The 17,482-nt window shown below is 44.5% G+C and overlaps 1 protein-coding gene across 3 annotated transcripts in view; it reads right to left on the reverse strand.

The window, feature by feature from the left end:
- Positions 1-512: 512 nt before the first annotated feature.
- Positions 513-17,482, reverse strand: part of VGLL4 (vestigial like family member 4) — a 175,878-nt gene continuing 158,908 nt past the window's right edge. For all 3 annotated transcript variants that reach the window (XM_003762418.4, XM_003762419.4, XM_023498189.2), the window contains 3 exons: positions 8,325-8,541; positions 4,615-4,738; positions 513-3,513 (listed from right to left, as the gene is read on the reverse strand). In XM_003762418.4, the coding sequence (XP_003762466.1) occupies positions 3,242-3,513; positions 4,615-4,738; positions 8,325-8,541 (613 nt within the window). In that variant the 3' untranslated portion in view covers positions 513-3,241. The remainder of the gene's footprint in view (positions 3,514-4,614; positions 4,739-8,324; positions 8,542-17,482) is intronic.

A 17,482-nucleotide genomic window follows, 5' to 3' on the forward strand; every position in this document is an offset into this window, starting at 1 on the left:
GACCCCCCATTGGGGTTTTCTTGGCCCACATACTGGAAAGGCTGGCATTTCTTCAGCTCATTGTCCATATGAGGAAACTGAGGTACACAAGACAATGAGACTTGCCCAGGGTCACCAGCTAGTAAGTGTCTGGTCCAGATTCAAACGCTCCCCGAGTCCTGGCCCAGACTCTGCCCCCTGCAGGGCACCTAGCTGCCCCACCTAGCATTTAAAGTTTGCAGAGGCAGAGGCCAGCCCATCTGCCCACCAGTACCCCTCCTGCTTCGGTGCCCCGGGCAGCTACTTCATGGGTAATGCAATGGCTGCCAAGCCTGGAAGTTGGGGTGTGCCCCATCCAGGAGGCAGGGCCAGCTCCTATACCCGTTTTGTGGCAGCCACGGCCCCAGATTCCCAGGAGGCCATTCCCCGACAGAGAGATGTCCCCTCACCCTTGCCTACCCCGTGGCAGTGGCCCACCATCTCTGCCCACCCCCAGCAGCAGCTCCATGCAACAAGGGTCAGAAACAGGCGTATGGTTTTAAGAGCACTTTATTGTTCTTTAAGGCTACTTTTAAGTACAAAAAAAGATGGCCTGCCAAACCTTTTTTTTTTCTTTTTCTTCGTCCAGGTGAAACAGGCCACAGAGATTGTTATATTACAGATTTACAAACATGGAGAGAATGGTTCAGAATGAACTGCGGATAAGTCAGCTTGGTGAAGAAACTTCACTGTGCTTTTTTTAGATCAGGGAGCTCATTCCTTCCCCGTGAAATGTTTGGTTCCCCTCTCCCGAGGCTCCCGCTCGGAACGTTTGGGCCGGGGCACGTCCAATCCCGTTCAGTCTGTCCCATCCCACCCACCTCCATCTTGACCTATCGCAGATAAGTCAGCAGCCCCAGGGACCCGGCTGTTATCGACACCGTTGACTTTCCCAATAGAGAGAGAGAATGAGGACGGTCTTCACCACGTTGTTCAAGAAATGTCATTAGGAGTCACACTGTCCACAGAGTCCATCTACAGTGTTAGTATTTTCCTGTTACAACACTCAGTAGCCTGTAGCGATAACAAACTAGTGGCTATTAATGTAAATGCAGTGTTCTCATAGAATAACTGTGTTCCTGCACTTTTACTGTATCACAGACAACTCTAAAACAAAAAAAGATCAACTTTTTTCTCCAAACAAAAAAAAATGAATGATTACAATAGGAAAGGGAAAAATTAAATAGCTACATATCATTAACAAATTAATTGTTCCTCAAAAAATACCTACAAATTTCTCTGTACATTCTTTACGCACAGCGTAATGATGGTCTTAAAGTTCCCTATATAAAAAAAAGTATTCTCAAACGGTTTTCCTACAGAGAGTAGGGGCCTGAATGCCAAAGCAAAGAAGCACTGACTACCAGGGAGATGGTAGCGACACGGATGGGGGGGAAGGGGGTGCAGAAAGAGCCTTTCTCTTTAAAAAAACAAACCCAGAAAAAATCACCACCGGACTCCCCCCACCTCAGCAGCCACCCTATACAAATACAAGGGAGGAGAGCCAAGCCCCTCCTCATCCCACCCTGCACCTTTTCCAAATCAAACAGCTCAACTTCAAGCGTCTCAAACCGAAAACAAGTGACAATGGCCCCAGTACCAATTCCCCAATCTCGCTGTCCCCCTCCGACTCGGCAGCGATTTCGAGAGGCCGCGTGCGTCTGGCCAGAGGAGCCGGCGTCCAAACTGCTCTGGGGGGGCTGGAATGTAGTCTGGGGGGGAGGCGAAGGAAGGGAGGAAGGGCTGGGGATCGTATCTAAGAATAATAAAACACAATAAAGAGAAGCTGCTGTACTCCACAGCTGTGTTGTTCGCCATGCTTTTCCTCTTTCCCTAATCTCTAGTTAGTAGCTATTAATATAGCAAATGATAATAAATGCAGTAATAACTGTATAAAGTCTTCTAATGGAGGAATGTACACTGCCTTGGCCCAGGCTTACGAGTAAGCGTTTGGAGACATCCCTTCCCAGGTTGCCCGTGATCTGTTGTTGGGCCAATAGAGTGGAAGGAGCAGTTTCTGCATCGAGGGGAGTTTTGAGGACAAATCCTGAAGCCTCAGGAAGCAAATCTGTTGAAAGCACAGAGTGACGCACGAATAAATGATGGAGTCAGGTCTGGGCAACCCCGGGTCATCCCCTAACACGGCCAGTCGCCCGCTGAACTGCTTCGCTCAGGAGGCCCGTGCGGGAGTTCCCTCCGGTGCCGGCTGTGAGTAAAGTGAATACCAAATACAAAAATCTTAGCGTACAACTGTACCAGCAGTGAGTATACCTAGAACTGTAACTGACAAAAATAAACTAATTCTGAACAGAAGCTAGTAAGTATTATGGTTTTAAAACTGTCTATACATTAATAGATACCAGCTATTTTTTTCCATAAAACATGCATCTTTTAAAGCACTATTGAACCCTCCAACCTCAGCTCTATTCTAACAAACTGCAGTGTTTAGAAAAAATAAAATGCCCGTGTTCGGTCGAGTAATGCAGTCCAGTCGCAAGCACCAAGCACCTGAAATCTAAAGAGAGAAAGACCTATAACCTGTATGAGACTTCCCCTTCTAAGCGGTTTTGTTTAAAAAAAAAAAACAAAAAACAAAAAAACAACACATATAAATGGACAGAAATGTCATTCTTAAACCCTTTTTTTCAGCAGTTTGCCCTCGAAATACTAGCATCTTGCCTAAAGTTGCCAGGCAACTAATCCTCCTCCAATAGTGCAAATCATACGTGACAGTTCTTTTCAAGTATATACATACAAAATGACTGAACAAAAAGTAAAAGCAATGGAGCAAACCACAACAAGTCTAGTCTCAAAGAGCTAATTGAAAGCACAAAGCGTTTTGGGTCAACCACCTGTCGTAATGGCTTTCAGTGAGCGAGCTAGCGAGCCGCGCGTGCGCATTGCAGATTTCGGTTCCGTTAAGAGGGTCAGCAGACCTGCATCAGAGGTTTCTTTGGTAACTGAGGCAGGAAGTAAGGATGCTACATTACACGGATGTTTCACACATAGTTCCTGCTATCATGTTTGAGGGCACCCTTGTACAAATACCAAGCGAGTACAAAAAAAAAAAAAAAAAAAAAAGACGTTGCAAACTAACCTCCCCCCACCCCATCACCTACCCCACCCCACACTATTTTCCATTTAAGCATCGACGGTTCAAAGCTCAGGCAAACCATGCAGATTCACTTGTTCTCCAGCAGAGGAGCTGTCGGCGGTCCTCTCTTCATGAGACGACGGAGGGAGAGTGATTGTGATTGACCATGTGGGAAGAAGGGCTGGATGGCTGCCCCCTCCTGGAAGCGGACTCGGGACTGCTGGAGGCCCCGTCCTTGGCAGCCTTGATCTGCAGCCACGTGTCGCCCAGTGCTTTGGCAAAGTGGTCATCCACCGACCCCGTGATGGACACAGAGTTTGCCACGGGCTCTGGTTCCTTGTAGTTCTTGCCGAGGCTCCGGCGGAAGTGCTCTTCTACCACGGGGTCACAGGTAGTGGTAGCTGGAAGGAAGGCCGAGGAGAAGACCATCAGAGCCGGAAAGCCCCCACACACGCCACCTCAGGGCCCTCCACCCAACCTTCCTCCCACCATTGAAGGAGCAACTCTGGCCTTCCCCTGCCCGCTGGAAGGTCAGACTCTTCCCCAATGGCAGATTAACCCCAAAGTCTCCTCCACAGAGGAAGAAACCCAAACACAAGAAAGGACCAGAGTGTTTCACCCGTGCCTAACGCAGCCCATAGGAAGTCCTGGGCCCTTGAACTTCTAAGGTAATTAGCTGTCTTTAGCCTTCATCTGGCACTTGAGTAATCTACCTTTTATGTACTTCTATTAGCCCTCGAATAGATATAAAACTCAGAGGGCAGGACTATATACCCCAGACTTCTCATTCCCATCCCCATCTCTCTGAATGACTAGTCTTACGTCCTTTACTCTCTTCTGTCATTTATTTATTGCCCCCCCATGTCTATGCCCTAGCTTTCTCTGAATGACCACAGTACTTATGTCCTTTACTATCTTCCATCATTTATTAATTGTCCGCCTACATCCCACCTTTCCAATTAGCTTGAAAGTTCCCTAAAGCCATGCACACTGGATGTACTCAATGAAAACTTGTTAGCAAAAACTCCAGGATGAGTAGAACACACAATGCTCAAACCATTTCTTACATTAAAGCAATAGTCTTTCTACTAAAAGTTGGTAAACTATAAATTCAATGAGTGCCATATCTCAATCCCAACCCCTGGATTAGGCAACATTCCACAATGGTTCTCAGAAGATATACTTTGTGGGAAAATTTGTTGGGAAGTGTCTGTTGTGTCAAAACAAAAATATCATTAATTTTTCTTTTGGAATAGAAATATGAAAAACATGAAATAAATATTTGGTGGTGATGAAAGATGAAGGAGGCTTCTTGTCATCTATTTAAATTATTCCTGGTCTGAACAACAAGGGAGTGGTGACTAACGAATTCTTTAAAACTTTTTTAAGAGTTAGAATTTATAAACAAATTTAAGAGCACTTTGTGAAACAACAGAATTTCCCCATGATCTGTTTTTCTTACAAAGGAAAGGGGGGGGGGGGGAGAAACAGAGTTGACTTACTACTTGGAGGCCGCCTGTAGTTTGCTGGTGTAGATGAGACGCACCCACTGTGGGCGATGGGGCAGTGAGAGAGGTTGCAGTTACGGTTGCTTGCAGAGGCACAGGTGATAACTGAGGGGCGGTTCTAAGGATGCAAGGCAAGACAGGGCAGAAGTTTAGTTCATTTGTAAAACTGCTGGCAGCCAGCAGTTCATCCTTCTCTCCTCCTCTCAAAAAGAACACCTAACATGAACCCTATTCCCACCCAAGCTGATGCATGATATACTTCACGCAAAATTTAGGAAAGAAAATGGTTGGTTTGGCTCTGGATCTAGGTCTGGCCAAAGAGTGTTCAACATGGAATCAAGGAAGACCTGAATTCAAATCCTGCCTAGCTATGTGATCCAATCGACAATAATTGTAAAGCATTTTGCAAATCGCAAAACTCTATATAAATGCTAGCTATTATCATTATCCTCCCCCCCCCCTCCTCATCATCATAGCTTCTAAAGTGTGGGATGAGTTTTTTTTAAATAATATTTTCTTTTTCCAAATACATGCAAAGATAGTTTTCTACATTCACCCTTGCAAAACCTTGGGTTGAAAGACTAGTTTTAAATCACTTATTTAAATCATTTTATTCCCAGTCCAATGTCCCATACACAGTGAGCTATTAATCAATGTTTCTTGAGTTGAACTAACTAGCAGTTAGCATTCCCCTTCCTGTGACCGATCCACCACTTTAGAAAACCAAAGGACAATATTCTCTTCTCCAAGAGTGAAAATAGAGACTTTTTTTAAAAAGCAGATTTATACCTTCGGCCCAAACCTCCGAGTTTGAAACCTCAGGTTGAACAAGTCACAGGTGGGCAGGTTTAGAGAAGAACTTGAACTCTTTGGGAAAAAGCCCACTCGGGACCTGGCCAGCGAGCACCTCTTAACAGCCCTGGCTTCTCTTTCCCCCATTTTGGACTTCACAAATAGTAATATTTTCGGGACCATCTCTCCGCTGTCTGGAAGCCCTCACGATCAATGCCGCCTGGCCAAGTCAAAATCTCTCCTACTGGGACAAAACCCCCCAAAGAGGTATCCACAATTTTCTCTGGGAGTCTTTTTGGGAGGAGGCAGTTTCTGTGACAGAGGCAGGAGAGAGCCTCCAGTCCCTAAAACAGCAATCCCTGCTGCACAGACCCTTGGATACACAGCCATCTCCTCCACAGAAAGCAGTCAGTCTGGAATGGAGTTTGGCTACGCAGAGATTCATTCGTATATATACACAGAAATATAGATGAAAAATACAGGTCAGAAGTGAATGTGTGTAAGCCCTGCCTGCACGTCCCCCCCAAGTCTGATGAGATCAGTCACTTCAAGCTCCCTGGTACTGCTCAGACAGGAGGTGGGTGCGATACACTGCATTCAGCATGTTCATGGGGGGATAGCTTGAAGGGTAGAATGGCCTTGGGGAGCCCTGAAGAAGACCTCATCTTAAAGGAGAAGAGAAAAAGATCCAGTCACTTGTGAAAGGACTGAGCCCAGCTGGAGCAGTACAGACCCCTCCAAGAGCAGGGAAAGAATTGAACCATGGATGGGGTTAAAGAGAACTTCTCCCTTAGTGCCAATCTCTGCTCATTTGGGGGCTGTGCCATCTGTCTCCTCTCATGGGCTCAGCAGAGATTGATGTTTGTAGGATTCAAAGTGGGGCTTGGCCAGAAAGGGAGCGAGAGCCCACCATGGCCAGCAGCTGGCCCGGGTCGATGCTGGAACTGACCCCATCCTGGTATAATGTAATCTACCATCGGAATTATTCACTTTCTTATAAAAAACTTTCCGCCTTCTCCTTATGAAATCCTCTCCTGTAAAAGCAGAGCCCAGAGGGCCGAGAATAATCTGACTCCATGGGCATCCTCCGGCCGTGGGGCCCAGTACCCTCTGGGCCCTTCCAGCTCCACGACGCTCTCTGGTTTGGCAGAGGGGAAAAGCAGGTAGAGATGCAGACACACGCCCTCCACGCCCCCTCTGCCCCTGAACACATGCCCCATTGGGAAGCTAAAGCATCAGGAATGAGGTGAAGGGGTGGGGAGAGGGAGAAGTGGGATCGGACCAGAAAACAAATCCCTCAGAGCTCTAAGAATCTCCTATCTTAGGACAATCTAGTCTAACCTCCTTTTACAGATAAGGAAATAGAGGTCAGGCAAATCAAGTCAATGGTCTAAGGTCCAACGTTATTTCCACCCAGACAGCTTTGCCAGACTTCTAATCCAGGGGGCCTCCACAACTCCAAGGAATGGTATCTCCTGCTCTTACTTCTAAAACCTGCTTATTCTGCCTCATCTTCAGCCATGGCACCTCCAAAGCTCCCCACCTGGTGTTCTCGGCACATTTGCTGGGTCCGGCACCCACTCCCATGCAGCTACTCCTCCTGAGAACATGGAGTTACCCACGTCGCCTCCATGTCAGCCCCTTTGCCCGTCCCGCTTTTCCCAAAGCAGTCACACTTCCCATGCCACAGAGAGGTGCTGGTTGCCAGCCCCTATGGCCCCCTCCTCTCTGACCCACCGACAGGTGGATAAAATCCTGGCCACAGAACTGCTCTCCCGGGCTGTGTCACCTCTTGCTAAAGGTCTACTCCAGCCAAACAGTCATGGGAAATATGTAGTCAAACAAACGAAATCAAGACAAACACCTGGAAACAGATGAATGTGGAGGGGCCAGAGGTCAGGAAGAAGCAGGTTAGGAAAGAGAAGAGCCCTATAACTGGGTCAGGGCCGGAAGCCAGGCTGATAGGTAGCCCCGCCATCACACGACAAGTGGGACGAAATGAAAAGCTGGACTTTTCCTTTTAATTGTCAACAGATCAATATAGTTGGGCAGGAAGGAAAAGTTGAACTCTATGTAAAGAGTCCATGCCTCTGGGTCGGCCGGTTAGCACTGTTACAACAGCCAAAGCTCATCCGAGTGGGGAGCTATCATGGGATGGCGAGTTGGAATATGTAATGTTTTAAAAAGGAAAGAAAAAGAAACATTCCAGTAAAATGCTGAACACACGTTAACTCTGCCCCCCTTGATTACCGTCTCCTGCCTCAAGCCAGGGCAGACGGCTTTACCCAGGGCCTTGCATGGTACCCAGTCTTGGAAAGTCCTTGATAAATGCAGGTTGGTCAAAGACAGGGGAGGAAGGCCCCGCTGATGTGCACCCCGCTTTTTAATCTCTCTGTGTCAGCCACAGGGTCCTCATGAACACTACATCAGGCACTTCTTTGGCCGAGAAAACCAGCAAAGGCTCATGGGCCTCCCTACCACTCACAGCCTTCTCTCAAGGGTGGCTCCTGAAAGCTTCCCTCCTCTCCAGCGTCCATCTCAGAAAAGCAGGATGGACTAGGTGTGGAACTGAGAGAGGATACTCGGTACAGTCCCACCGTTGTACAAATGAGGAAACTGAGTCCTCAGAGAAACTTTTAAAAACCGCTAAGCGTCACAAAGTGAACTAGTGGCTCATAAAGCGGTTTCCCATGTAACAGGGCTTCCCGTTTCCCCCACTGCCAAAACAGGATGTTCCCAGGTGGCTGATGATGTTCATTTTAAATCACCTAATCAACCCCAACCACATACATCTAAGGCTCATTGCCTCCATCCCCTTACTGATCCCCAGACCGGAGGATGACCCGTCCCTCTAGTTCCTGACGTGGGCCTGGAAGGCCGCGAACTCCTCCTTGGAATAACGCTTTACTTGCCTGCTGCCGTTCCACGCAGGTCAATGCGGGGGGGATGCCGACTGTCCTGCTGGCATCCATGCTGTTTTTGGTCAGTGCAAGGGGCTGCTCCATGGTGATGCTGGGGATGGAGGCGTACATGTGATTGCCATGCAGACTCATGGTGGGAGCCACGGCGCGTTCAATGGGGCTGCGGCTTCTTTCCCGGTGTTCTTTTCGGCAATCCCCATTCTTGCTCCTGGGAAGAAAACATGGACACGTGAAGGTCGAAACTTGGCACCTCACAAAAGGTTTCGCTAACGGAAGGAGCTATTCCCACATATTCCCACACCAGAGGCGCCGCTTTTAGAGTTTTGTTGACAGACTCCGAAGAAGCGACTCAAAACCTCAACTCTATTAATAATTAATAATAATTAACAATCAATTTTAATGGAAGTCTTTCTAAAATAGCTTACATTTCTATATTTTCCAATTTTTTCAATGAATGTAACTATATTTCTCTCCTACTCAGCTTTGGGAAAGAAATGAATTATAACAAATATGCATAGTCCAGTAAAACAAATTCCAAGACTGCTTTGGTATAAAAAGAAGGCTCCATTCTGCGGCTGAGTGTCAGAGGATAGAGCACTGGGCCTCCAGTCAGGAACATCCGAGTTCAACCCACACTCACCAGCTGTGTGATACTGAACAAGTCATGTAAGCTCAGCTTGCCTCGGTTTTCTCATCCATAAAATGTGGCAAGTAAAAGCACCTATCTCTCAAGGTTATTGTGATGATCAAATGAGATAATATTTGTTAAAAGTGCTTAGCAAAGTGCCTGGCAAGCTATATTCCCTTCAGGCAATGAAGTAAGAGACTGAATGTTTGCTTGTTTTCCAAACAAGTCACTTAACAAATATTTACTCTCACTTCTAGGTTCAGAAAGACAGAAATAGTACAAAACAGTTCTCTGAAGACTTAACCTAACCAGGAAGAGAAGAGAATACCTAAAAAAAAAAAAAAAAAAAAAGACAATATAACTGTCAAATTTATTAGTACGGACTAACAGTACTCCAGGAGTTCAGACAAGAAGGTAATTAATGTGGGGGTGCAGAAGAAATGTCAAGTTGTGGAGCTTTTTCTCTTAAGCAGTTTACAATCTAACCCAGAGGTACCCAACATGTAGCACATGGACTTAATGTAATGTGGAAATACATAACAAAATAAATACAAATATGATAAAATACAGACCGTGCCAATCTGGGGTTTTCTGAGTCCACATGGAGCTGCAAAAACCCTTATTGCGATTAAGTGGCCCCTTTTGCTGCTTGAACCCAACACCAGCGATCTAACTGATACATCAGAACAGCCCAATAAATCAGCCAACAACTGGGGCCCTGATCTAAATTAGGTCAGAGGCAGAAGAGCTAGATTCTATGGACCATTAAGGAATGGACAAGCCACGAACAGACATGGGACAAGTATGGATTTAAGCTCAGAACAACAGGGAAGGTTTGAGTCTCTGAGTAACACCCAAAGGCCACATCTTCCTCCCTGGGGAAGTAGAGGCAGCTAGGTGACACATGGGACTAGAAAGAATCCTGCCTCCAACACTTACTCAGACACTATTTCCTCATCTGTAAAGTGGAGGGATGGGAGCTACTTTCCAAGGTTGCTGAGCAGATAATTAATACAGAGAAAGTCTTTTGCAAAACTCAAGGTGCCAGAGAAATGCTGGCTTTTGTTACCTCACTATTACTCCGTTGTTATTGTTTTAATAGCATTTCCATGTGCTAAGTAAAGCTCTCTTTGTAAATAAATCAGTAGGGCCTGGGCGGGAATATCCACATGGGCTGACTCCTCCATTCATTTCCTGGGTTTCAGTAATGCTATGTAATCTTCTGGCCATTAAACCTCACATTCTCTCACACTGACACATGGACATACCATTGCTATTTCTGTAGCTTTCCCTTTATTCTCTGGAATTGGACAAGGAAATGGGGGGGATGGGGTGCTGAGGGAGGGGAGGCCGGTCCTAACTATAGATTGGTGAGTCTAACAGTAAATCCTGACAGCTCCACGGCACTTGAAGCTTAAAGTTTCACCCAGCAGGGAGTAGAACAAGCATTAGACCCAAGTCCAGAGGTTCTGGGTTTGAGCAAGTTCCTTCCTCTCACTCTGGATTTCCTCATCCAATTGGACTCTAAAATGTATGGACCTATGTTTGGGAACCGAGATTCCAATTAATCAAACACTCTGGCTATTAGAGTTAACATAGATGCCCATTATATGGATGATTTTAAAGAATTGAACAGTTAAAAAAAAAATTTAACAATGAAAATATATGGATATAATTTAATCTTTCTTTGATGGTTCACAATGACAGGATGGCTCTCTGGTGCCTTAGGGGCCCCATCATAAACCTCAGTGATCACTGCCGAGCAGATGTGCGACAGTGCCTGTGAATGGTATGTTGACTGACAGAACACTAGATAAACCGGCTTCTACTGTACTACAGTTATTTACTCTGAAACATAAACTCCATTGATGTGGGAAGGTACTACGTGAGTACACATGCTTCCTGGGAACTACATATGTCTACTTTCATTTTTGAAAGAAAGAGCAAAATGTTTTTCTTGTGAAAATGAAATTTTTTTCTGGGCAATGCTCCTTGGTAGAAACTTTTAGTTCACGTGGAATCCTGGAGCCGGAAGGGACTTTACCAACCAGTCAACCCAAACTGTTTTTTTTATAAATGAGAAAACTGAGATTTAAAAATATATATAAATAGTCTATCCACGCCACAGTGTGCAAGTGGCTCGTTTCCAGAGAGGAACTTTCTATGATCAGGAAATAGATTCATAGATCTTGGTGACCAAATTCTGCCAATGTCAAGTTTGGGAAGTACATTGGACAGCAATAAACGCATACCTGCAACGACCAGAGCCAGTCTGCCAAACAAACTCCAGAATGTGACTCTTTCGTGACTGGGAAAAACAACAAGCCAACCGTGTGAGCTGAAACACAGGAGCAGTGCCATCCCATAGCCAGTAAGAGATGGACATGACACCCAAAAAGAAAATCCCAAGTGCTCATAGGTCAATTTTAGTAAAGTGATACATTGCTCACATCTCTGGTGCATTTTCCCGGTTCCCAGAACTAAAAAACAGACATTGTTTTCCATGTTTCTCCCCAGTGAATCATAACCAAGGCTCCAGCGCTTAGCAAGCATCATGTGCTTCCATGGATGTCAACCCCAAACCACACATCCTGCCTGGGAGATAAAAGTCTGCTCCACTCCGGTTAAAAATAAAGCTTCCTAATTAAAAACAATGCTTCTGAAGCACCACCAAGGTTTAAGTGGTCCAAAGGTAAGCAAGTCACCCAGGCGCCCAACAGATAGCCCTGCTCTCCTCCCACCTGGAAAGCTGATGCTCAGCAAATTGGCTTGGAGTGGGACCCCTTCACACCATCCCAGGGAAGCAGGCTCCTCCGGCCAAATGTTTCAGGAGAGGAAAACGGAAAGGAAGGGGGGGAAAAAAAGGAGAGGCCCTATTAAGGGAACAGCTTTTCTACACTTTCCTCTAGTACAAAGTTTCCTAGGGAATGTGTGCCACATATTTTACTATACTCTCTGCGTTGAGAAATCAAAAATGTCCACAATCTCTGGCAGAAAAATCGGAGATTCCCAACAGTTAAGACTGTAAATGTATCCTTCCCATGAAGAAAGAACCCTGCTTTCCCCTTGTAATTCTCATTAAAATGAGATTTTCTTTTTTCTTAAGCAAATATCCGAAGTTCAGAGTTCAAGGCAGGCTCTTCAGAAGGTATCATTTGACATTAGCCTTGGGGCTTAATTTAAGTGTCAGACACTGGACTTTTATTAACTTTTTATGGCGATTCCCAGTCTAAGTAGTTATAAAGTTGGAGGGTCCAGGAGAAGTGGCAAAATGCTGTAAAAAATGTGTACAGTTTCAGGAGCATGGAACTAATTGAGCCCCTTATAGAATGCAGACACGCTGCTCCAACCCAAACTGGGGAGGCCCATGGGGAGAGAAGGGAGCCCTGGTCCTTGCTCTTCCCACAGACCAGCGTCCACATGACCCAAAGCATCCATTTTGAGGCCCCGATCAGCTCTTCTGGATGCCCGCTTCTGCTGGCAGCAGGGAATTAATGGCCTATGTGACAATGTCCGCTCTGAAGCCAGAGCGGGCAAGAGCTGTTGGGGAAAGTGGCAGAGGCCCCTGAAGCAGAGGCTGGGACCAGGGCCAAGAAAGCAGAAGGTCCTCCCACCCATCAGCAAAAAAGTTCTGGAATGGAGGCTCTATTTGCATCCCTTCCTGGGCATTATTCAAAGTGCCCTAACTGCTTTCTGAGAGCTTAGGAACAAACTCTTTCACATGGGGCTGGCCCATTTCACTGCTTAAAGCTCATCCATCCGAACTTCACTCCTAGGAGGTCAGCTGGGCAGCTCTTATTATGATCCCATTTTACAGAGGAGGTAGCTAAAGTGCACGTAAGCAGAGTGTCTATCATGGGCTCACTAAAAAGCAGCTGAGCCAGGCTGCGCTCCTCCATCACCCTTTACAATGACCACCAACTTCCCCTTTCAGGCCCTCCCGCAACCCCTCAGCTCCCTGTCTCCCTTCCTTTTCTCTTAGCTCCCTCAGCATTGGAGGCTCATCAGCACATGGCCTAGCAGCTTGGGGTCACACATGAGTCCTAGGTCGGGGTAGAGACTCCCCAGCTACCAAACCATTACAAATGAGTTACCCCAATCTCAGAGGAAGCAAAAGCAAAAATAAATCTAATTAAAAGAGATAAGGAAACTATGTTTTGCTAAAGAGCACCATAGATAATGAAGTAATATCAATACTAAAGATACCAAGTGGAATAACAACCAAATTCCTGGAGAGAAAGTAAGAGAGATGCAAGAAACAGACAACAAATCCTTATTTTTCTGAGCTTTGGTTTCATCATTCACTGAAAAATTCTTAAACGTACCCGACCTACCTAAGGGGCAGCAGGGTAGTACATGGGATAGAATGCTGGCCCAAGAATCAGGAAGGCTTGATCCGGCCTCAGATACTCCTTCTATCTATGTGACCCTAGCCCTGCCTGCCTCAGTTTCCTCCTCTGTAAAATAAGCTGGAGAAGGAAGTGGCAAGTCACTCCAATATGTTTGCCAAGAAAACCCCCAGTGGGGTCATGAGGAGTCAAACACAATTGACCAATAAAAACCAGCCTACCTTTTAAATGTATTTTGTAAACCATAAAACTATTATTAGTATTAGCACTCCTCTGGCATATAATAACTACTACTAATAATATACAGCATTTACATAGTGCTTTAAGCTTTGTGATTTGCCTTACAAATATCTCACAACCATCCTGAGAGGTAAGTGCCATTTTTATCCCCATTTTATAGCTGGGGAAACTGAGTGAAAGAGCCATTAAAGGATTTGTCTAGGGTCACAGATAAGTATTTGAGATAGGATTCGAATTCTGATCTTCCTGATTCCAGATCCAGGATTCTATCCATTATATCCCCTTCACTTTACAACTAAAGGAAGTGGCCCAAGATTTCCACAGACGATAAACGTCAGAGGCAGGAGGACTTAAATGTTCATTAGACTATAGTAAGTAAACTTTTATGTCTTCTATTAATTTATGAAACTTGGTGCTGGGTGAAGAATTTATAGGAATTTCATTTAGGAGGGAATTAACCAGAGGAGTCTTCTGGGAAGAGGTATAATTTCAGGAGCAAGTTAGATATAATTTGGCCTTTGGAAAACTACAGCTAAAAACCTCTACTTTTATGTTACATACAATTAATCATCGTCTCCTTCACAATGCTTCCAAATCCTTCCCCCAGCCTGTCCCTCCCACCCCCCTTCCCACCTCTTCTGAACTGGCTAATTCATTGTTTCCCAAACCCTTGCATCATAATTTTTTGGCGTGTCGCAAAGGACATCCTGGATGTGCTATAACAGCCTGGACTTCCTCACTTCTTTGGCCAATTTCTGACTAAGGAGTTGGAGAGGCAGTAATAACTACAGTGGAGAAAGAGTAGTGTGTATGTGTGTGTGTGTGTGTGTGTGTGTGTGTGTGTGTGTGTGAGAGAGAGAGAGAGAGACAGACAGACAGACAGTGACGGAGACAGAGAGAGGAAGGGAGGGAGGGAGGGAATGGGAATGGCTGGGGGATGAACAGTACAAATAAATGATTTTGAATTATTCATAGTAAATACATAGTAAGTGTTTGTTGAATTAATATATGGATTTGAAAGGAGGAGGAGAGGGGGGAAGACGCCATTCCTAACTATATCACCTGGCAAGTTAATTAGTTTATCAAAGATTGGAAAAAGGACAGGAAACATTGGTCCAGTGGCTAGTTCCAAATTCATCCCTCCAACCACAGCCTCCAGCCAACAAAGATAGCATCTCCATAAGGAAGGAATCCTCTTTGTGCTTAGCACTTAAACTAGACCCAAGGAAGAATGGGAAGGAGGGAGGGAAGAAAGGCACAAAAGATACTCTCTATTTTAGAGTTACAGATCAACTGCATATTATACATAACAATTACCAAAAGCTTCAAAGAAAAAACCATCACTGGCACCCTAATTATTCTAAAAGGTGCCCAGAAGAAAGAAGAAATCCAACGTGGCTATTACAGTCCACCCAACTCACAAAGAGTTTTTTGGACCATTCTTTTACTGTTCTTTTTCCAGGTAAAAACATTTATCTAAGATGTTATTACCTTCCAAGAAGCTTTAAATTTATAATCATAATGATAGCAGCAGGTATTTAAAGTCCTCCATACACATTATCTCATCTGAACTTCACAATAACTCATTCAAGTAGTTACAACTGTGATTGTCCTCCCTATTTTAAAGGTGACACATTCCAATCAAGTGAAATAACTTACCTATGGTCACAGGACTAATCAGCTTGCAAATTTTAGCTATTTCTTGAAAACTTAATTTTTTTTTCAGCCAAGGATCACAATTATTAAAACCACAGGCCAAACCCCTGGACAAGGCAGCTAACAATGATAACAATAAGCTGTTTCCATAAATCCCCTTCCATCTCCATATTATCTGACTGCCATCTTTCAATAGTCTAGATGATGGCCACCAGTGGAGACTCCAAACTCTACCTTATACTTTGGTCCTTCCATCTCACCAACTCTTGAGCTGCCTTGTGGAAACAAAGATGGAGTAAGCACCAACCATGACCTGTTTGGACAGACATTCACCTAGTACCAATTCTTTATTTATGGACATATCCTATCTTCTTTGTATATTTGTTTGCAAGTCTCCCCCATTATGCTATGAATTATTTGAGAGCAGAATCTGTTTTGGCCTTTCCTGGTCTTCCTAGTAGAACATTGCTATGTGACCTTGGGAAAGTCAACTTAACTAGCTCCCTCAAAAGCCTCAGTTTAAGCAATTCTACTTTATCTGTAAGATGAAGGGCTAAACCAACTGCTTTCCTAAGTGATCCTATGTATTATATGTTATACATTTAAAAACACTATTCTGAGAAGGGTTATGTAAGCTTCCCAGATCATCACCAATCCACAAGGCATTCTGCAGACTCATTTCTGGACCTGAGGGGAGGTCTGTGAGGACACCAGAGAAGCCTCAGGACTTCTCATCTTCCCAGGATCATGGAAGCTTAAAGTAATGTTTCCTAATCCAAACAAGGCCAAAGCCAAGAGCTCAAGAATCAATCCCTTGGGGACTACAGGGTAGTCAGAGGTGGGGAACTGGGAGAAATAAGAGGAGTTACTTTTAAATGTGTAAGTTTTAAGAAGCACCATCTCTTTTTGCTGAAACAAAGAAATGGAACCAAAGCAAAGGCCCATTAATTATTTATACAATAATAACAATGCTGCAAAGAAGTCTGAGTGACCAACCACAACTGCAGAGTACATGAAGCCCAAGGGGCAGCTCAGTGGGCACAGTGAGACAGACACATTCCTGGGTCATCCAGACGGGTGGTCTTCCTTTGTCTGACTTGCATATTTGCTCCGAGGCTTGTGTTTTTCTTTCTTTATGACAGTGGCATTTGGGAGGCAGGGAAACTGGCCACAGTGTTATCCAAAAAGAACCAGAGGGAAAAGAAGAAGCCTGTTTTAAAATATACTAAAGTAAACAGAGAAAGTTCAGAAGGGAACGAAGACAAGCAGGACAGCTTTGAAAGTAATATGCTGAATTTATTATGTGGCATGTTTTTTTTTTAAAACATGCTGAATTGTTCATCATAGAGATTTGCCATTTTGCAAATAATCCTCTTTTCAGTCCTATTTTGTATATGGAAATGTTCTTTTTCTTTTTTTTTTAAAAGTGTTCATGAAATTCAGAACAAAACCATAAAAATCTAGAGCGGGAAAAGAACTATTTCCCAGATCAGTAACAATCTGCCATGAACCCATAGTTGACAGAAAATACTCTGTGGTATTCTAGTCCATCTGCCTCATTTTACCCATTAAGAAACAAAGGGCTTGTGAGGGTCCCAGAAAAAGTTTGTGACAGCCACAGTTCCCCTCATCCCATCTAGTGTGCAGCATTAGGATATAGCCCTGGCCAGACTCCAACACAAATTCAATAAACCATTGAGTGTTTGACTATTTTTGATGTCTTAGCGTTTTCCCTCTAAGACTACCCCCAATCTGTCCTGTCTGTGTCTTGCACATATTGGTTTACATGTCTCCCACCCCATCATACTACAAGCTCTGTGAGAGCAGGGTCTGTTTTTTGCTTTTCTTTTTCTCTTGTTTGCATAACACAGTACTTAGTAGTGCACTTAGTAGGCACTTAACAAAAACTAAATGACTGGAGAAAATACCACTCCTACACTCCTGCAGCTTACAATCTAGCAGAAGACCTGACACATGCATATTAACTAATATGTAATATGTATACAAGATGGGTTAGAAGGGATAACTTATCAATATCAAATGGATGTTACTTAGTTAAGGCAAAAGTGTGAAGTGACATGTAAGCCAGGGTTTAAAAGCATGAGTAGAAATGGTCCAGGTGATTGGGATGAAAAGAATATTCCACATTATTGTTCTATAAGAAAATGATGAACAAGCTGATTTTAGAAAGGCCTGGAAAGATTTACACGAACTGATATGGAGCAAAACAAGCAGAACCAGGAATATCCAAGCCAACTATGAAAGGCTTGGTTCTT

This window comes from Sarcophilus harrisii, chromosome 1 (assembly GCF_902635505.1).
Source record: "Sarcophilus harrisii chromosome 1, mSarHar1.11, whole genome shotgun sequence".
NCBI classification, from domain to species: Eukaryota; Metazoa; Chordata; class Mammalia; order Dasyuromorphia; family Dasyuridae; genus Sarcophilus; species Sarcophilus harrisii.